The sequence below is a fragment of the Rousettus aegyptiacus genome, unplaced genomic scaffold, assembly GCF_014176215.1.
Source record: "Rousettus aegyptiacus isolate mRouAeg1 unplaced genomic scaffold, mRouAeg1.p scaffold_m13_p_2, whole genome shotgun sequence".
Classification (NCBI taxonomy): domain Eukaryota; kingdom Metazoa; phylum Chordata; class Mammalia; order Chiroptera; family Pteropodidae; genus Rousettus; species Rousettus aegyptiacus.
Window position 1 is genome coordinate 21,854,180 of NW_023416295.1, and position 17,278 is coordinate 21,871,457.

A 17,278-nucleotide genomic window follows, 5' to 3' on the forward strand; every position below is an offset into this window, starting at 1 on the left:
CTTTTAGTCCCATAGTGAACTGTGGCACCTCAATTTGAACCCATGCAGTCTTCCTCCAGAGTCCGTGTTCTTGACCACTAAGCGAAGCTGCATCTTTACTTTGAAAACCAGTAGTTCTCAGTCTTCAGAACCCCTCACTTCTAAAGCCTTATTGACAGTCAGTCTCTGTGGAGGTAGAGGGTGGGAAGTAGTATGGAAGAAACAGACCTGGATAATGTTCATTGAACTAAAATTAATCCCTCAGCAGATTACTGGTTAGGAAAAACTGAGGCACACCAGAGCAGTGGAGCTAAAAGCAAGGATTGTTTCTTGCATTTAACATATCCGCTAAAATACATGGACAGTGCAGAGCTGGCCACAGTTCTTCAGAAGACCAGTGAATCCACAAAAAGAAGACTGTAACTTTACCTTTCACATTCTTGAATGTTAGGTATGCAGAGCCTAAGTGAACTGACCCCTAATGGTTTGTAATTATGAAAAAAAGGCTTGGGGTTTTCCCCTATCTTTGGCTGCCTTTTTCAATCTTACTTAGAAGCCCAAAGGTAACATTCTAGAGATTGCATTTTCTCGGGCAGAGACAGACCTAGGACAGATTTAAGATGGAATGTTGTTTGTGCTAAGTGGGTGAAGGTTACCGCCAGTGGGTCCTACTAGGTTTATTGCGTGTAGCTTGAATCTAACCTAGTTAACACTATCGTGTTACCTGCGGATTCGATAGTAATGTCAAAAGGATTAGTTCATAGAATGATAAGAAGGAATAGATCTAAGGTAAGATGCCAACAGAGGCAGTTATTTCTAAAGAATCTCAAGGCAGGTTGTGAAGACCAAAGCTTCCCAAGGGTCAGCTTCTTTCCTTACTGCTATCCCAGGGTCTGCTATCCCCTGGGCAGCTGTAGGGGAGTGTGACTGGAACTAGTCCTGAGGGAGAGCTCGGATCCCACTACCAGAATGGCTAATTTCTAGTCCTAGCCCTAATCTTAGTAGTATACAAATATGTTCTTGACTATCATCTATACTTAACCCTTTACCTCTTTGCATCACTGTCATTTTATTCTTGTTCATTTAGCCAAGAATCTCCCATAGGATAAAGAAGATAGGGTTTTAACATCATAGAATTACAGTTCAAGTATAAACATATATTAAGGTAAGAACATAAAAAGTCATATGAATATGTGGGCACTAGGTGCGTTATTGATATGAAAAATAGGTTACACGCACACACACATACACACACACTTATACCTGTAAGTGTGTACACATGGTAGAGGAAGGTGAAGCTCAATAGAAAGAACACTCAGCTAGGATTCAAAAACGTCTTATCCCAGCTCTACTCCTTGCTCACCTGCAGGTTTGAAAAAAGCACTTCTCTGTTGCTTTTGGTTTATAAACTAGTGAAGCAGATTAAATTATCTCTACGATCCTTCCCAACTCTAAAATTACATCATTCTGAGATGTATTTGAACTGACCCTGACTCATGGTTGTGTGGGAGCTAATTACTATAGTTAGATTGGTAATAGAAGGTCATGATGGAAATATAGGAATGCTCTAAATTATTTAACACAGATTTCTGTGTACTTTGTACACAGAAAGTTCTGTGTAACTCTACTTATGGATGAACTGCTATTGTACTTTTTAAAATCAAAATTTTAAAAAGAAATACTTTACATTAGCTATGGAGCTCCGAAACTCAGCAGACTGCCAGAAGCTGACTGACTTTCCCTCCCTGACTGTTCACATTTTCATGTGCGTGGCAAGGGCAGTGGTCAGCTGGGCCTTTGTTTCCATTGGTTTCACTCTCTGGTGACCCGGTACCATTCTTATGCTTGTATTTTCTTGTTCTAAGTACTTTAGGAGAAGGTCTCAAGCAGAGATTTTCTTTAGGGCTAGAAAAACCGTGGCAGTATGGTTTCTTTATCCTGAGTTTTATGTTACTCTGTTTCGATTCCCTTTTTCCCCATCTTTCACTTGAAAAAAAAAAAAAAAAAAGCCAAATTTGGGACTTATACTAAAATGACTGCTTTTTCAATTATGATGTTTTTCAAAAGCGTTGGAGCCAGTAGAGGTGGAAATATTCCTGCAGGCTTAGAACAAGTGAGGTCACCAGGACATGGTCTCTTGCTGAATTTATGATTCACCCTTCAGCAAGATTAGTCAGTACAAAGAAGTTGCTAAAATAGGTCACAGAAAGTTGATTTTATATGGTTGTGTAGTTTCCATTGGTTACATTATTGAATGTTGGCCCGGGGCAGCTATTCGGAAACCCGACATGCCTCATCGACAGCCCGCATCCCGATTCCTAACATTTCTATATGGGAACTCTGAAAATGAAGTGTCTGACTTTTTTTGTGGTTGCTCTGTTAATGTATTTTATCTTTCTTGGCTAAGAAGAACTATAGTTACTAATTTGACAAATTGTTACCTTCTTAAAACACAAATCTTTTCATACTACTCTTTTCTCAAAAAATGAGTCATAGCTTTCCATTTTTCACAAAATCAGTTATAGATATCTTCCTAACCTTATCGCCCGCACCTTTCTTCAGCTCATCTATGTACCATTTTTTAATGTGCCATGTGCTTTCAAGCGCCCGGGCCTTTGCTCATGCTGTCTTTTCGTCCCAGAATACCTTCCCTGCCTTTTTTACTTTCCAGAATCCTCCATTATCTTTCAAGAACCAATTCAAATGCCGCATCCTTTCTGAGACCTTTCCATATTCTTCTCAATCAAATTATTTTTTTCTTTCACCTTATGTTTCCACAGCACATTTTATTCCGCTTTACATTATAAGTAATTGCTGTACATCCATGTCCCACACTAGGTTGGAAGTTTTTTGATGATGTGAACCATGTCTTAGAAAATTTTATGTTGTACCAAGTATGAGCATATGCAAGGCGTTTGGTTGAATTTTATGCATTGGTGCTTGGAAAATTAGGGCATTTTTCATTTTGGAAAAAAATGAAAAATGCCTATTTGTTTTACTTACTATAGCTTAAGTCAGTTGAATGAAGTTTGTTGTTATTAATACTATCAGTTATTATTTAATGAGAGTTAATTTTATGCCTAATCCTGTGCTAAGACGTGTTTATTGATTACCTTATTTAATATTTATAACAGTTTAATATGATAGATGATATTGTTCTAATTTTACAAATGAGGAAGCTGAAACTTAGAGAAGTTAACCTCACTCCAGGCCATACAGCTAGAATGGAGGGGCCAGTATCCTAAGCCAGGCTGGATATTTGAGGCCACATGTAAGCACTCAATAATCCTGTCTCTTAAGACTGAGGAAGTTTAGGACTCATTACTTCTACCACAAATAAAATACATTTTGATTCAGATTGAAAATCTGGAGGTTGGAGTTCCACTCTCAACATGTGCACTTTGTGGTATAACCTTGGCCAAGTCATTTTGCTTCCTGGAATCTCTTTCCAAATCTGTTAAATTAGTTAAACTGTTTTCAGAAGCAAGAAATAGCATACTCAACTGAAAGTGGCATAAATATTAAGGCCATTTATCATCTTATTTTTTCATTTATCTAACAGATGGCTGTTGAACACTTAGTGAATGTCAAGCACAGTGTTAAATAAACACTTAAGGAGTCCAGACGTAGGTGGTCCCAGGGTCATCAAGGATCCAGGGACTTTTTATCTTTTTGCTCTGCTATCCTCAGTGTACTGGCAATATCTCTTTTCTCCTCTCATGGGTACAAGATGGCTGCCGCAGTCCAAAGAATCATTTTCCTATATATCAACAGCCAAAGTCAAGAAGGGAAAACAGGATACCTCTTCTGGGTCTTTTTCTTAGAGGCCCCCAATAGCACCTCTCAGTAGCCAGAACTGGTCCATATGCCCACCCCTAAAGCAATCTCTGACATAGGAAAATAGAATTGCTGTGATTGGATTAAACAAATCGCGAATCTTCCCATGGGGCTGAGGAGAGGCCGTCTCCTGTAAGCATATGTCACCATGGGGCTGAGCAGAGGCCGTCTCCTGTAAGCATATGCCACCGTACCCGAAGACAATTAAGGTTCCATTGTTAAAGGAGGGGAGAACTAGCTAATGGGGTCGGCAGCTGACAGGTTCTGCCTCTGATGGGGCTGGGCTAAAGAAGTTTCTAGTCTCTTCTGGCTCTAAATGTCTGTGATTCTGTATGTTACCCAAGACATAGAACGAAATGGCATTCCTCTTAAAATCTGGCCTACGTATAGGAGATTCTTTTATACTTAATGTCTATAGATCAGGAAGCTTACCATGGCAGAGATAGAGCATAGTTTGAGAGTTGATGTTTAGAATTTTCTGGGTCAAAAAGCTCAGTAGAAATGAGAGATTACCCTTGTCACAGAAGGCAGAAAGCCTCTGCATTTAAGAAGTTGGGTATGTGATTCCCTAGTCAGGTTCATACTCAAGAAGTGACATTGACCAGCAGTATCTTCACTGACGCTCTATCACTGCAGCACATAGCAAAGAACTTAGATGGAAAAGATCCCTAAGTTGATGTGTCTAGCTAACATGTAGCCAGGTTTCTACTAGAACCTACACAGATAATGTCTTTTTCTCTAGGTTTGTCATGACAGGAGAACAAATGGGATATTTTCTTTTACTCACAAAGAAAGGTCTCCAAAGTAGCTCACAGAACAGATACCACTTGAGCCTAATTCATTCTATCATATACAGGACACAGTCCCTCTTTGGTTCTTGTAACATCATTCTCTTCATGGTTTTTGCTATAGACATTTGTGTCAGTGTCATCATCAGTGTGGATCCTGTTAACTTCACTTGTCTCATATTACTCTAATGAGGAGAACAAAGACCTAAAGTTAGTTTTTCCTTTAGTTCCTGGCTTAAACACAATTGAATACTATAACATAATACAGGTAGACTTAGAATACGGTGTGTTGTTAACCAGGAACATAAAGAAAAGAGAGATGATTGTGATCAAGTATGTCAGAGAAGTCTTTATTGAATAAAGGATGTTTCAGCTGAGCTTTGAGGGTTGAGCACAAAGCCACGGGGGAGATGAAAACAGCATGTGTGTGGGATGGCCAGGAGGCTAAGCATTTGGGAGAGTACGGTAGTGGGCTGAGGTTATGAAGGACCTTCAAAGCCAGACAATTAGAATTAATGTGATATGTTTGGCAAGAAGCACTTGAAAATTACTTGAAAGTCAAGATTAAAAGGGTAATTTACAAGAAGTCTGGAAGTTGGCAGGGTTGAGGGGTAGTGGGGGGCAGGGGGAAGGTAGCAAGGACCTCTTTTCCTGTAGCTTTTGTGTCCAGTAAAGGGACATCAGTTAGGCTAACACCATTGACCTCTCTCCCTCCTTTGCACACTCCAGCCCTGGGGAGGAGTGACTTATGGGTAGGTTTAGGAGAGGAACCAGGCATTTATAACTCAGCCTTTCTCACAGGAAGCACTAATTCTGGTCTGCACCTCCAGATTTAACTCCTCCATTCATCAGCCTTTCACGGGGAGTCCCCCAGGAGGGGAAGCCTGTGGTGATCAGAGCTGCTTGTGACTCAGAGGTAAGTCTATATAATCTTGGGGTTCAATTTGTTAGGAGGACCCCAAAGCCGCATTCTCCAACTGGCTGATATTTGGGTTTCCATATCTACCCTCCGCCAGTCTCAGTTGGTTTAAAATTTAGGTGAAGGACAGGGATGCTATTTATTGGGTCCTCTCAGGCCCAAAGAGTACATGGAAAGGATTGGTAGTTAAAAAGAATGGCAGGGATGGAAACGATTAGGAGTCTCTGCCAGTCATCATGATTTGAGATGAGGAGGACTCAAATTAGGGTGACTGTGGCAAAAGAGAAAATGGAACTTGTGAAAAGAAGAAGAAGGGCTCTAACTGGGCTATACAGTCTCTTGACAGGATCTGTGTCTGATTCATTTGTTATTGGCACAGATTCTAGAGTAGTCCTTTGTACATACATTTAACAAATATTTATGGAGCCAGCCACCGGGTATATGGAGATGAGAGAGACATCCAGCCCTGGCCCCAACCCCAAGGAGAAGGAAATAGTTCTTTGAAAGAAATAAAGCAAGATGGTAAGATAGAGATAGACTGAGAGGGAGCTCTTTAACTAAGGTGGGAAGGGATGACCTCACTGAGGATGACACTTCTGAGGTGAAAAACTGAGGGAGACAAATAAGTCAGTGGAGCTGGGGGCGGGAGGAGAAATTCTGAATGGGGAATATAGCACCTTCAGAGGCCTCAAGGCTAGAATTGCTTAGGTTATTCAAAGAACATACGAGGATTGTGCCTGGAATGAGAAAAGGGATGTGAACTGATGTGAGATGCGGTCCGAGCGATAATCGGAGGCCAGTTTGTGTGGAACAGGAAGTAGAGGCATCCTAACACTTTGGAATCTGAAGGAAGGAGACAGATTGAGCCATAGGAGAGGTAGATCAAGTGAATAATTTTTTAATAGGCACAGCAAGCCTTTGGATGTTGGAAGAAAAGAGGAGAAGAGATTAATAAAGGGATAATCTAAAATGTTACAGAGGAAGAGAGTCTGAAGAAGTGGGAAGGAATTAGGTACAGCGTAGAGGTGGAAGGGTAAGCTTTAACAAGGAGGCAAGAAGACCCTTCTTTTGAAACCAGAAGACTAAAATAGGAAACATCTGTTGCATTCTTATTACGTATCAGGCATTGTTCTAAGAGTTACTCATTTCTTCCTTACAACAGTACAGTGAGGTAGCTGATATTATTATAGCCCCATTTCGAAGATGATAAAACTGAAACTCAGGTAAAGGAATTTGCCTATTGTCACATAAACCAATAAGGCAGAATTATGATTTAAACTTAGGCCGATTAGCTTCGGCACCTGTGGCCTTAACCGCTGTGCTCCAGAGCACTTGTGTAGGTCATCAGTTACTAGAATGTTGAAGGGAAGCCAAGTACAGAAGATGTAAACACAGTCCCTACAGTGCACAGAGAGACAGTGGAGTTAGGTGTTTGGGGAGAATACCAAAGGCGTGGAACATTGTTCTGGGAATTGTTTGAGATCCATTGAAATCAATAAAAGAATGAATTGTCAGGATTGAAGATATGCTAGAAATTGAGCAACATGAATCATTTACTGGGGTTATGGTCTGAACGTTTGTGTCCCCCCAAAATTCACATGTCAAACTCTTAGTGCTCCAAGCGATAGTCTGAGGAGATGGGGCCTCTGGGAGATGCTTAAGTAATGAGGGTGGAGCCCTCATGAATGGTGTTAGCGCTTTCGTTAAAGAGACCCACAGAGCTTCCTATCTCCTTTCACCATGTAAGGTTACAGTGAAAAGACAGCTATCTCTGAACCAGGCGGCTTGTCCTCAACAGACACTGAATCAGCTAGACAATATAGATGGTGGTAGTGATCCAGAATTGTTGATTGAATCTGGGAAGTACGAGAAAACAATTTTTAACTATTGACCACAGAATCTAGAGGAGGGAGTCCAGTGAAACAAGGAATAGACTGGAAGGCATTAGGTGGAAAGGTTTCATTATTAAAGGCCCTTAAAAGGATGGAGTAGAAGGTAGGTGAGATGGAGGAGTGAGAAGGATGCCACATTGGAAGTTGGTAAGTACTTTTTGATAAAAAAAAAAAAGTCTAAGAGGTCTAGGATGTTACTTGTTGTAGAAGAGAGAATTAGGTCTCTGAAGTCAAGGAGAGTAAGGACTTGTGTTGATAAAGAGCCTAAAACCAGATGGCAAATATATAACACACATCTTTTCCCACTTCAGTGACATCACAGTGCTTTTCCCCTGCTGAGTTTGGATGAACTCTCAGAATCTTTCTCAGTGTAGGGTGCCAGGAAGTCAGCAATCAATGAAAGTTGCCTTCTGTCTCTGTTTCAGACAGTACCAGAATGGGCTGTTACTCTAGGCCAAGGGTGGGTGGAGCTGGTCAGTTTGCAAGAAATGAAGTCCAGGAGTCCCCCTGGAATTGGCATCAAGGACTAGAGCTGAGTCCTGAAGCCTAGAAGTTATAACTAACCCCAGAGAAGTGTGCAGTCTCAGAGGAGAAAGTGGGTATAGCAAGTAGTTGGAAGGTTCTCATGGAGCGCTGTGCCTCTGAGGAAGTGTAGTCACATTCTCTCATGTTCTAGGCTGTTAGTGTGGTGTCAGGTGGCACCTGGTCCAGAGCTGTGAGGTGAGGTTGAACCAAGTGGCACTGTAGTCTGGGATGCTGAGAATGGGACCTAGAAGTCAAGAGACAATAACAGTTGATTGTAGGTAACTGGCACTAGCCATTCATGAAAGAGAGCCAAATTGTAGGAGTGTCTGTTCTAAAGTGACACGGTGGTTTCTCCTTTATCTTGAGCTAATTTATATTAATCTAGAAGTCTCATAATAGAATCCTTTCCCAAAACCAAATTGTAAGCACCTTGAGAACTTGTCATCTTTATGTCTCTAACAAAGCTTAGTGCCCTGCTTTGCACACAGTTGGTATTCAGTAAATATGTGCCAAATTGCTTTGCTCCCTTATTTTTAAGCCCATTTAAGAGTTGTAAATCCTGTTTCCAAGGCTTTCAGATCTTAAAATCATCTATCCTTATAGCTAAGTTTTGTCTAGATAACCTATAGGGAAACTGAAAAGATGATGAAGGGCAAAAGAAATGTAATATATCTGCTAAACTTGCAGAGGCAATCCTTACGGGCTTGTCTAAGACAAAATGTGATATTGTAGTATCATGAGTACTCCATTCTCTCTCCACTTTGGCTTCCTTTCACATTTATTAATTTGTTATAAGAATTTAAATGCTTCCTTTAAATTTGCCTAGATAGTTTTGATTTGGAATATTGGCACCACATAGGCTTTTGAGTTCTTTGGATACATTAAAACGTTGCTCTTCGTCTTTCATTCTATTGCCTCGTCTTCATCTTCAGAATCCTATTCTTGTGACTTCATTTGTGTGCTGACTCAGGCAGTTCAGATTTTCTTGGTAAACTAGATTACCTTAATGTTTCATTTATTGTGATCCGGGACATGGGGTTTTTTTAAAAGACAAAATTGCATAAAGTAACCAAAATGAAAGCACATTAACAGTTCAATAATTATATATACTAATATATATGAACACAGTTAATTATTGTTTATATTATTACATACAATGTCTAAAGGCTTCATATTAAATGGTACACAGTCTGGACAGGAGGATATGGGTGCTGGGGTGTGGAGGCAGAAACTTTTTTTGCTTTTTACATTTCTCACCAATTTTTTTGAACAATTTATTGTATAATTTAAACATGTTTGATAAAAGTGAAACAGTATCTAAAATAAGAGTCATGAGAATGGTGTAGCCATAGAGCCATGGAGGTTTAGAGTAGTACAGTGAGTTCAACTAGAGGGGATGAAGAAGGGCTTCCAGGATAAGGTGAGATTTTATACTAGCTCCCATGCGGAGGAAAATATGGACAAGCAGAAGTGAAGAAATCCTGGCAGGTGGAACGGTGAGAAAATGCATGAAGGTTGGTGAGTAATAGAAACATCAAGTCACCTGGCTGGAATATGGGGGAGTGAAGAAGGGTCTCTCGGGGAACTTAAAATGGAGGACCAGGCTACGTCCTCTGACCCTCCTAATCATCTTGATATCCTTAGGAGTAGGACAACCACCTGTGACATATTCTTACAAATATATATATATATATATATATATATATATATATATATATATATATAACTGAACCTCAAGCTCTAAATAACAATTGACAGAAAACACGGGCAATGGAGGAACATTTAAATAATTCCATCATTATACAATCTACTAAATCCAGAATGCGAGAAGTTCTATAGGACAAATGAACTAATTTCTTTCATAAATACATGGCATGAAAAAAAAGGAGGAAGAGGAAACTGTTATAGATTTAATGAGACTTAAAAGACATAATAGCCAAATCAGTGTGTGAACTGAATTTGAATAAACCATCTGTATTAAAAAATGTTTTCAGACAATCTGGGAAAATTAGATACAGACTGGGTATTAGATAAGGAATTATGTTGAGAGTGAAAATAGTAATATATGTAATATGTATATATAATATATATATATATTTTAAAGTTCTTATTTGTTAGAGGTACACCCTGAAGTATTTATGATAGAAATGATAAAATATCTGCAATTTGCTTTCAAATTTTCCAGCAAAACAACAACAACAACAACAACAACAACAGTAAAAAGCACGAGTTGGAGTGGGATGGGAGAGATGAAACAAGAATAGCAGAAACGATGATACCTGAGGTTGAGGGGTGATTCCACGGGGATGTTCATTGGACTCTTCTGCATGCTTCTGAGTGTACTTGAAATTTTTCATAACAAAACGTTATAAGGCCAAGCTAAGGGGTTTGACTTTACTGTGTAGCACTAGGAACTTGTGAAGGGTTTTGGCCTAAGGAGGGGGCATGGGAAGGGCTATGAGTGACCCAAAAAGGTGTATCTGGTAATAGTGTGTGACAAGGCTGGGAGGAAGACAAGAAGTGGGAACCCATTTAAGACCTTGATTAAGGTGGTGACCATGAGAATGGAAGATTTTTTGAGAACAAATAGAGGAAATAATGGTTAAAAGAGGAACTCTTTGGTGAGTGAGCAGTACGGAAGTGAATCAGGTACACAATGGAGAAAATGCCTTTCTTCCTCTTTAGTTCGTAGCAGTTATTGTCCTTAAAGCACTGCACAGGGTACAATGGCAAGAAGAGAGGGAAAAGGGATCTTCATTGGAGAGGAACTGAGCTAGGTCTTCAAGGAGGCCAAACTGGAAAGCGATGGGGAAACAAAGATTCTGTGTTTTTTTCTTTTTTCTTTTTCGTGAGGAATTACTGTCTTGTGGTGTGGTTTCAGTATGAAATTTATAGGCACAGTGATTCATTTTGATCATCTTTCTCTATGTGATTGAGGAAATCACGATAATCTTTGTCAGTGGTCCCATGTGAATCACTTATGATATCAGTTAAGACACATTATTAATTTGTAAAATTGAACACTTCACAATAATGTGTATGGGTTAATTAAATGAAATGATATGGTCTGGGGTAACAATAGTTATAAATTAATGAAAGCTTAGATTTAAATTATAACTTCTGATTTGTTAATAGAAAAAATGTTAAAAATAAACTTCAGATCCAATGGAAAGTAGCGGTTGTTAGAGATTAAAGAGAAATGGTAGTTCTCCAGTTCCCTACAAAGATAATTTATACATCACTCCCAAAATATTACTAAGATCTGATATAAACAAGCCCTCTGAGAGGCATACGCACCTCAGAGAACAGTTTTCTGATCACATTTGCTTTCTTTGTCTTGATTCTTCTTTTTCAAGAATTACACTACAAAGTGCAGTCTACAAGTGTGGTCCATTTCCAAGACAAACACATCTCATTTCTGTCTCAATTTAGCATACCTATTTAGAGAGGACTGAGCTGAGGTGGGGGAAAATATTGAAACACAACAAATTTTTTTTTACCCTTATTCTGCATCAAGAAGGTGAGGAAATTTTCACGACTCCCTCTTATCTACCACCCTAGGTTTTATAGTGAGGTTTTAGTCAGGTGTGCTGCTAAAACCTGGACCCAATTAAGGCAGAATTTTTAATTTATGGTAGCTGTTGTAAAAAGCTCTCAGGGAGGACAGAAAAGGAGAGGAAAATTTCTAGCTAAAAGCAAGAGAGATGCTTTTTATTTTACTCAGGGACACATAGCTGAGCCGCTGGGTCATGGAAGGGATGCGGATGGAGGGACGTGCGGTTACAAGTCTTATTGTGCGAAAGGTTGAACCATCATCGGAGCGCGATGGAAATGAGAGGGGGGAAGGCGGCAGCAGTGTCTCTAACAGCACTGCCTCCCTTGTTACAGTATCAGAAAAGAAAGATAACCCGAGAATAGGCATCCATTATCTCTTTCTACAAAGGGATTAGTGTGGGTTGCAAGAAATTAATGGCTTTTGAGTTACCACAGAAATACTAATGAATGTCAGGACTAGAGATGTAAAGCAGGTAAAATTGGCTTTCCTCTGCCTCATTTCTCTCCTTTTCTCTTTTGGTTTGCTATTTTAAGATCTAGGTCTGTGTTACCCTCTTTTTCTTCAGCCAAGATCAGAAATCATACCCTTTGGGAGTGTGATTTATCTCCGTTAAGGAATGACTCGATTAGCTTATGACTGTCTCCAATGTGTGTCAGCACAAAGAGACTGAGAAACATCTCAGAAATGAAAATCTCTACCAAGGAGGACTGTTTCCTCTTACATGGTTGTCATTTTCATGCCCAATAATAGTGTCAAGAAATCTCTCAAGTGATGTCCCCTTTTATTGAAGTACTAAATTTGTATATATTGTAGCTAGTCATTGATCAAAGATGGTATGACCAGATAAAATGGAGGGGAAGGGTAGGAATTATATGTACTATATGCTGAGCATTGTGCTAGAAGCTGTATTTCTAATTCAACAAGCACTTTTAAAGTTCTTACCATGTACAAGGCATTACATTATGTGCTATGATATAACAATGAAAAGACAGACCTCATCCCTGTACTCAGGGGAGCAGTTGGAAGGACAGACTTAAAAAACAAACAAACAAACCAAAAAGAAAAAAACCAAAAGACAAAAAGAAAAAGGAACAAACAAAAACTTCAAAATGTATTTTATTTGTTTTGATAGTTAAATAAATGATTATAATACAGCTTGATAAGAGCCCATTGAAGAGGAATAATATAGTAGGGATTCCGATCCAGGGATATGTGTATGCAGGCAAGGGGGTAGAAGTTGGGGGAGGCGGTTAGGACAGACCCCCTTTCTGGCAGAGGGGAGAGCCGAGGAAAGGGTGAAGTGTGTGGAAGCTGGCGGAAGCGGTGGGAAGGAGTATGGCAAGCGGAGGGAACAGCACAAGCACAGTCAGGCTCCGAAGTGAGTAAGAACTGCTATCTAAGCAGAGACCTAAAACGCGAGCTTGTTGAGTGAAGTCTAGAGAACTGCTTATAAAACAGGAGGCTCATCAACTGGCCTTGAAGTCTAATTTGGGAGTCTGAGAAAACGGAGTCTGAGAGCAGCACACTTCCTGCTCTGTCATTTTTATTGATCCTTCTTGGCTTCACCACCCTAAAGACAAATGAGTAGTGTTAGCTGAGTTAGGTCAAGTGTATTTGGTGCTCTGTAGAACCTTACTTAGAAAACAAGGTATCCTGGCAATGAGCAGTTTCATAGGCCCATGAAGCATAGTCACAGTTGTTCTAATATTTCTGTTTTTCACAGATCTCTGTATGTCACATCAGCATTGCTTCCCTCCCCAATACTTGCTCTTGTGCTCATAATCCTACCCTGGTTAAGTTTTTTAGACCTGAGATTTTCCCCAATTACCTCTTGCCAATTAGGTACTATGTTGGAATTTTACTACTAATGCTGTGTTTAGTTTAAACCAGAAGGATGTTTGGTTTCTTGCACCTGCCTTTTCATCTCATTTGATTTATACATTTTAATGAATTAACACATAGCTTTGTCGTTTTTGTTTCTTTCCTTCTAGAACACAAGCAAGCGTTCCCAAACATTCTGAAGAAGGGTTACCTGGAGATTAGGAAGGACCATGACAGTTGCTGGCAAAGCTGTTATGCAGAACTCTCACCTTACAATTTATACTTCTACAGCCTTGACAGCAGTGGGAATCAAAACCTCTATGCCACGTACCAGCTTTCGCATTTCCAGAGTATATCTGTTCTGGGCAACCTTGAGGCCAGGCTGGTAGATGCTGTTTTGTATGACAACACTCAGCTGCAGCTAAAGGCAGAGTCCCCATGGGAGGCCTTGGACTGGGGGCAGAAGCTCTGGGAAGGCGTGCACGCCGCCCTGCCTGGTTACATGGGACGGCAGGATGAGCTGGCAAACTCACCAGGGCTTGGTTATCATGTTGACTGTACACAAAATCATTGTTTACAGAAGAAATCTAGCGAGCGGCTTGCACCATCCCCTGTCTTGGACAGCCCCAAACAGTACCAAAATATCCTCAAGTCAGGGACACTCTACAGGCTAACTGTCCAGAACAACTGGAAGGCATTTACATTTGTGCTGAGCAGGGCCTACCTTATGGCCTTTCATCCCGGCAAGCTAGATGAGGACCCCCTGCTAAGCTACAATGTGGACGTGTGTCTGGCTGTCCAGATGGACAACCTGGACGGCTGTGACTCTTGCTTTCAAGTTATTTTCCCCCAAGATGTCCTTCGCCTCCGTGCAGAGACCCGACAGAAGGCTCAGGAGTGGATGGAGGCTCTGAAAACAGCTGCCAACGTGGCGAGGAGTTCAGAGCAAAACCTGCAAGTCACACTGAGGAACAAGCCCAAGGATCAGATGGGCGGGCACGAACTCAGGAAGAACAAACGCCAGTCCGTGACCACCAGCTTCCTCAGCATTCTGACAACTTTGTCTTTGGAACGAGGACTCACTGCTCAGAGTTTCAAATGTGCAGGTATGAAGCAAATTTTCAGTTTAAAGCTCATTAAAGAGCAATCTGAATCCCACAATCGGAATTCACTTTAAAAATCCCCTCAATAGGCCAGCCACAGTTCCTTGTTTAAAAAGCATCTCTCCTTCAAGGAGTTTGCTGTGGTAAAACATCTGTTTATCTTCATGCCATGCTGGTGAAGTAAGTAGAAACAGAGATGGTAGACCCCACTGAATCAAAATGACTTGGCAGAAGCATCACCAGACCAGACTCTAGGCTTCCTGAATCTGCTGTGATTGTTTCCTCTGCTTTCTTAAAGGTCAGTGTGAATGCGGATGTCACAGATTGTCTCATAAGAGACATTCAGGCCCAAAGCTGACTGCTAACATCCTTAGGCAAGGCAAATGTCCATAGTAACTATCATTGATTGTGACCTTCTCCAGTCCTGTTGAGGTAGAATCTAAAAAAGTCAGCCTTGACAGAAATGTGGAGGTGGCTAAGATGATTAAGCAGATGACCTCAGAGTCACGTTAGGCCTATGCCTCATCCTGGGGAAGCCTGGGGCTTCTCGAACTGCTATGAAAGGGTGAGACACAAAGTGGAGTTCAAGGCCAATCACTTGTTATTTCTTAAAACCCTGTTATTGCTTCTCCCTGCACTCCCCATTCAGTATATATACTATGAACAAAATCAAATTATTTCCCTTTCACTAAACCCCACTATTTGGGGCAAGAAATTTACCAAGAAGGCAGCTTTAATTGGAACCCTGATTTGGAAGATTTTAATGCAAGTATTTCAGATTTAAGTGTGTTATTTAAAAATGTACAAGAAGCTCACCATCAACTAAAACCAAATTTAAAATTTTGTACTTGTTCCTGCATTAAAAAGCCAAATAGTGGTGGCACACTGAACCCCGCCTCCCCTCCCCATTTTGAAGGTAGGTTAGTTAGAAAATAATTTCCCTAAGGGCGGGGGCGGGGGAACAAGTGAATTACTCACGCTTTGCCTGGAGGGCCTCAGTGACTTGTGAAGTTGAAACCTGCAGGGGCCAAGAAGCCACACTAGGGGATGTGGGTACATCTGCAGGCAAGAAAGGCCTCGTCTTAAGTCAGCCAGCTTCTTTTGGAAAATGGTTTTAAAATAAGGAGACACTGGTTTTACTGCAGATATTTAGAAATAATTGACATTTCAGTATTGTGCTAGTAGATAAAGTATATTTCAAAGTTTATCTGTCATTTTCTTAAAACTCTATTACTGTTTCTCTTCTCTTCTCCCCATTTCTCTTACCTTCCCCAAAGCAGTAAACTGGAAAGAAAAGAACCCTCACTAGAAAGAAAAGAATGTCCCCAAGTTCGGGCATTCAACAATAATTTATTGAGTGATTGCTCTGTGGGCATTCTGGAATTATTTAGATTGTTGATATTATCAACAAATCTCTTGTGTTATTGGAATCAGAGATAACAGCTTGGCTTAGTTCTCAAGGTAGAGACTGGAATAACTGAATTGGGAAACTTTTTAGTAAAAGGGGAAGAAAAAACTCAGGTGTTACACAAGGATCGTCACCTAATTGTTGCTTAATTCACCTTCCTCTCATAAGTTTGCTTCCGGATGGAGTTTGCGCCATTCTGTACTGCAGTAGGAGCCTTCCTAGCACTCAGACAGAGGAAGGAGAAATACGAGGAGAGGGTACCATTCAGCAGGCCCACTGCATCTGGCAGTTTGAGAAATGAAAACGGAAAAAGATAGAGAAAAGTGAGTGAGTAGAAGAGGCAGGGAGAAGGAAGCTGACTAGAAAAGAACAGAAAGAGGATTACATAACGGGCAGGGATAGAACTTTCGAGCAGCTGCTTTCGGTTCCGTGTGTTAGACTACCTTCCTTTACTGCCTAAATCTGGTGCTCACTAAATTTGGCTGGTTGGGGAATGAGTTAGGGATGCGAGGTAGCAGGGCATCCAGGAGACAGGGGCAATGTAGCCTAAAACTTATTTGCCCTGCTCAGCTTGTACCTTCATGCTTTGGTTTGGAGTTAATGGGGGATAGGTCGATTTTTAATTTGGGGCTTGGAGAAGTCACTCCCAATTGGTGTAGTATGGCCAATCCCAAAGTTGAAAATTTTAATTTCATTTCAATGCTCCCTCTTATATCGGAAACTGCTACGTCAATTGTTTTGTGACATGTGTGGTTTACCAGGTGCACGAGGAGCACTGGTTTGCTGCCATAGGCAGGAATACTTCATCTCCTGTAGGGGGCAGAGTCTCAAAAGAAAAAGGCAGAAGAACTTGTTAGGCAAAACCTGAATGTTTTTTAAATTACTTGGGAGGCTGTTTATTATATCAAAGATTATTATAGCAGATGGAACTTTAAAAAATTGATCTGTGTTTCTCACAAACACAGTTAATCTAAACCAGCTGCATCTTCGTTTAGTACTTGTGTCCCCTAACTTTGCATCCTCATAAAAAACGCATTTGGTGAAAAAGCTGGTTGCGTAGCATGTTTACCTTCTAGAAGGCCAAAAAGTCCAGTAAATTGTTTTTGGTTGAATCTTGGCTGTATCTTTTATTTTAAGGAGAAGCTAATTCACAATATTTTATGGTTTTAGTGAGCCTCTTTAGACTGTAAGTTTTTATGCCCACTTAGTCCCCCTTTAAGTTTTTTGATGAATAAACTTTAAAAGTGAGAGATTGCACTGACTAGCTCTTCATTAATAATGTCATTCAGTTGCTATTCAGTGGAGCCACAAGCGTTAGCTTTTAAATCTACAAAATAGTGCAGTTGGCTTTATTGCACTAAATTCTTTCCGTAGGTGAAGAATTTTCTGTATCTTTCTTTGAAGCTTAAAGAGCCCCCTCAGAGAAAATGGACCACGACCATCCAAAAAT

The 17,278-nt window shown here is 40.4% G+C and overlaps 1 protein-coding gene across 6 annotated transcripts in view; it reads left to right on the forward strand.

Annotated features, from left to right (window-relative positions):
- The window catches only part of PLEKHM3 (pleckstrin homology domain containing M3), a 164,732-nt gene that overhangs the window by 27,307 nt on the left and 120,147 nt on the right, over positions 1-17,278 (forward strand). For all 6 annotated transcript variants that reach the window (XM_016135036.2, XM_016135037.2, XM_016135035.2 and 3 more), the window contains one exon: positions 13,488-14,423. In XM_016135036.2, coding sequence (XP_015990522.2) covers positions 13,488-14,423 — 936 coding nt within the window. The remainder of the gene's footprint in view (positions 1-13,487; positions 14,424-17,278) is intronic.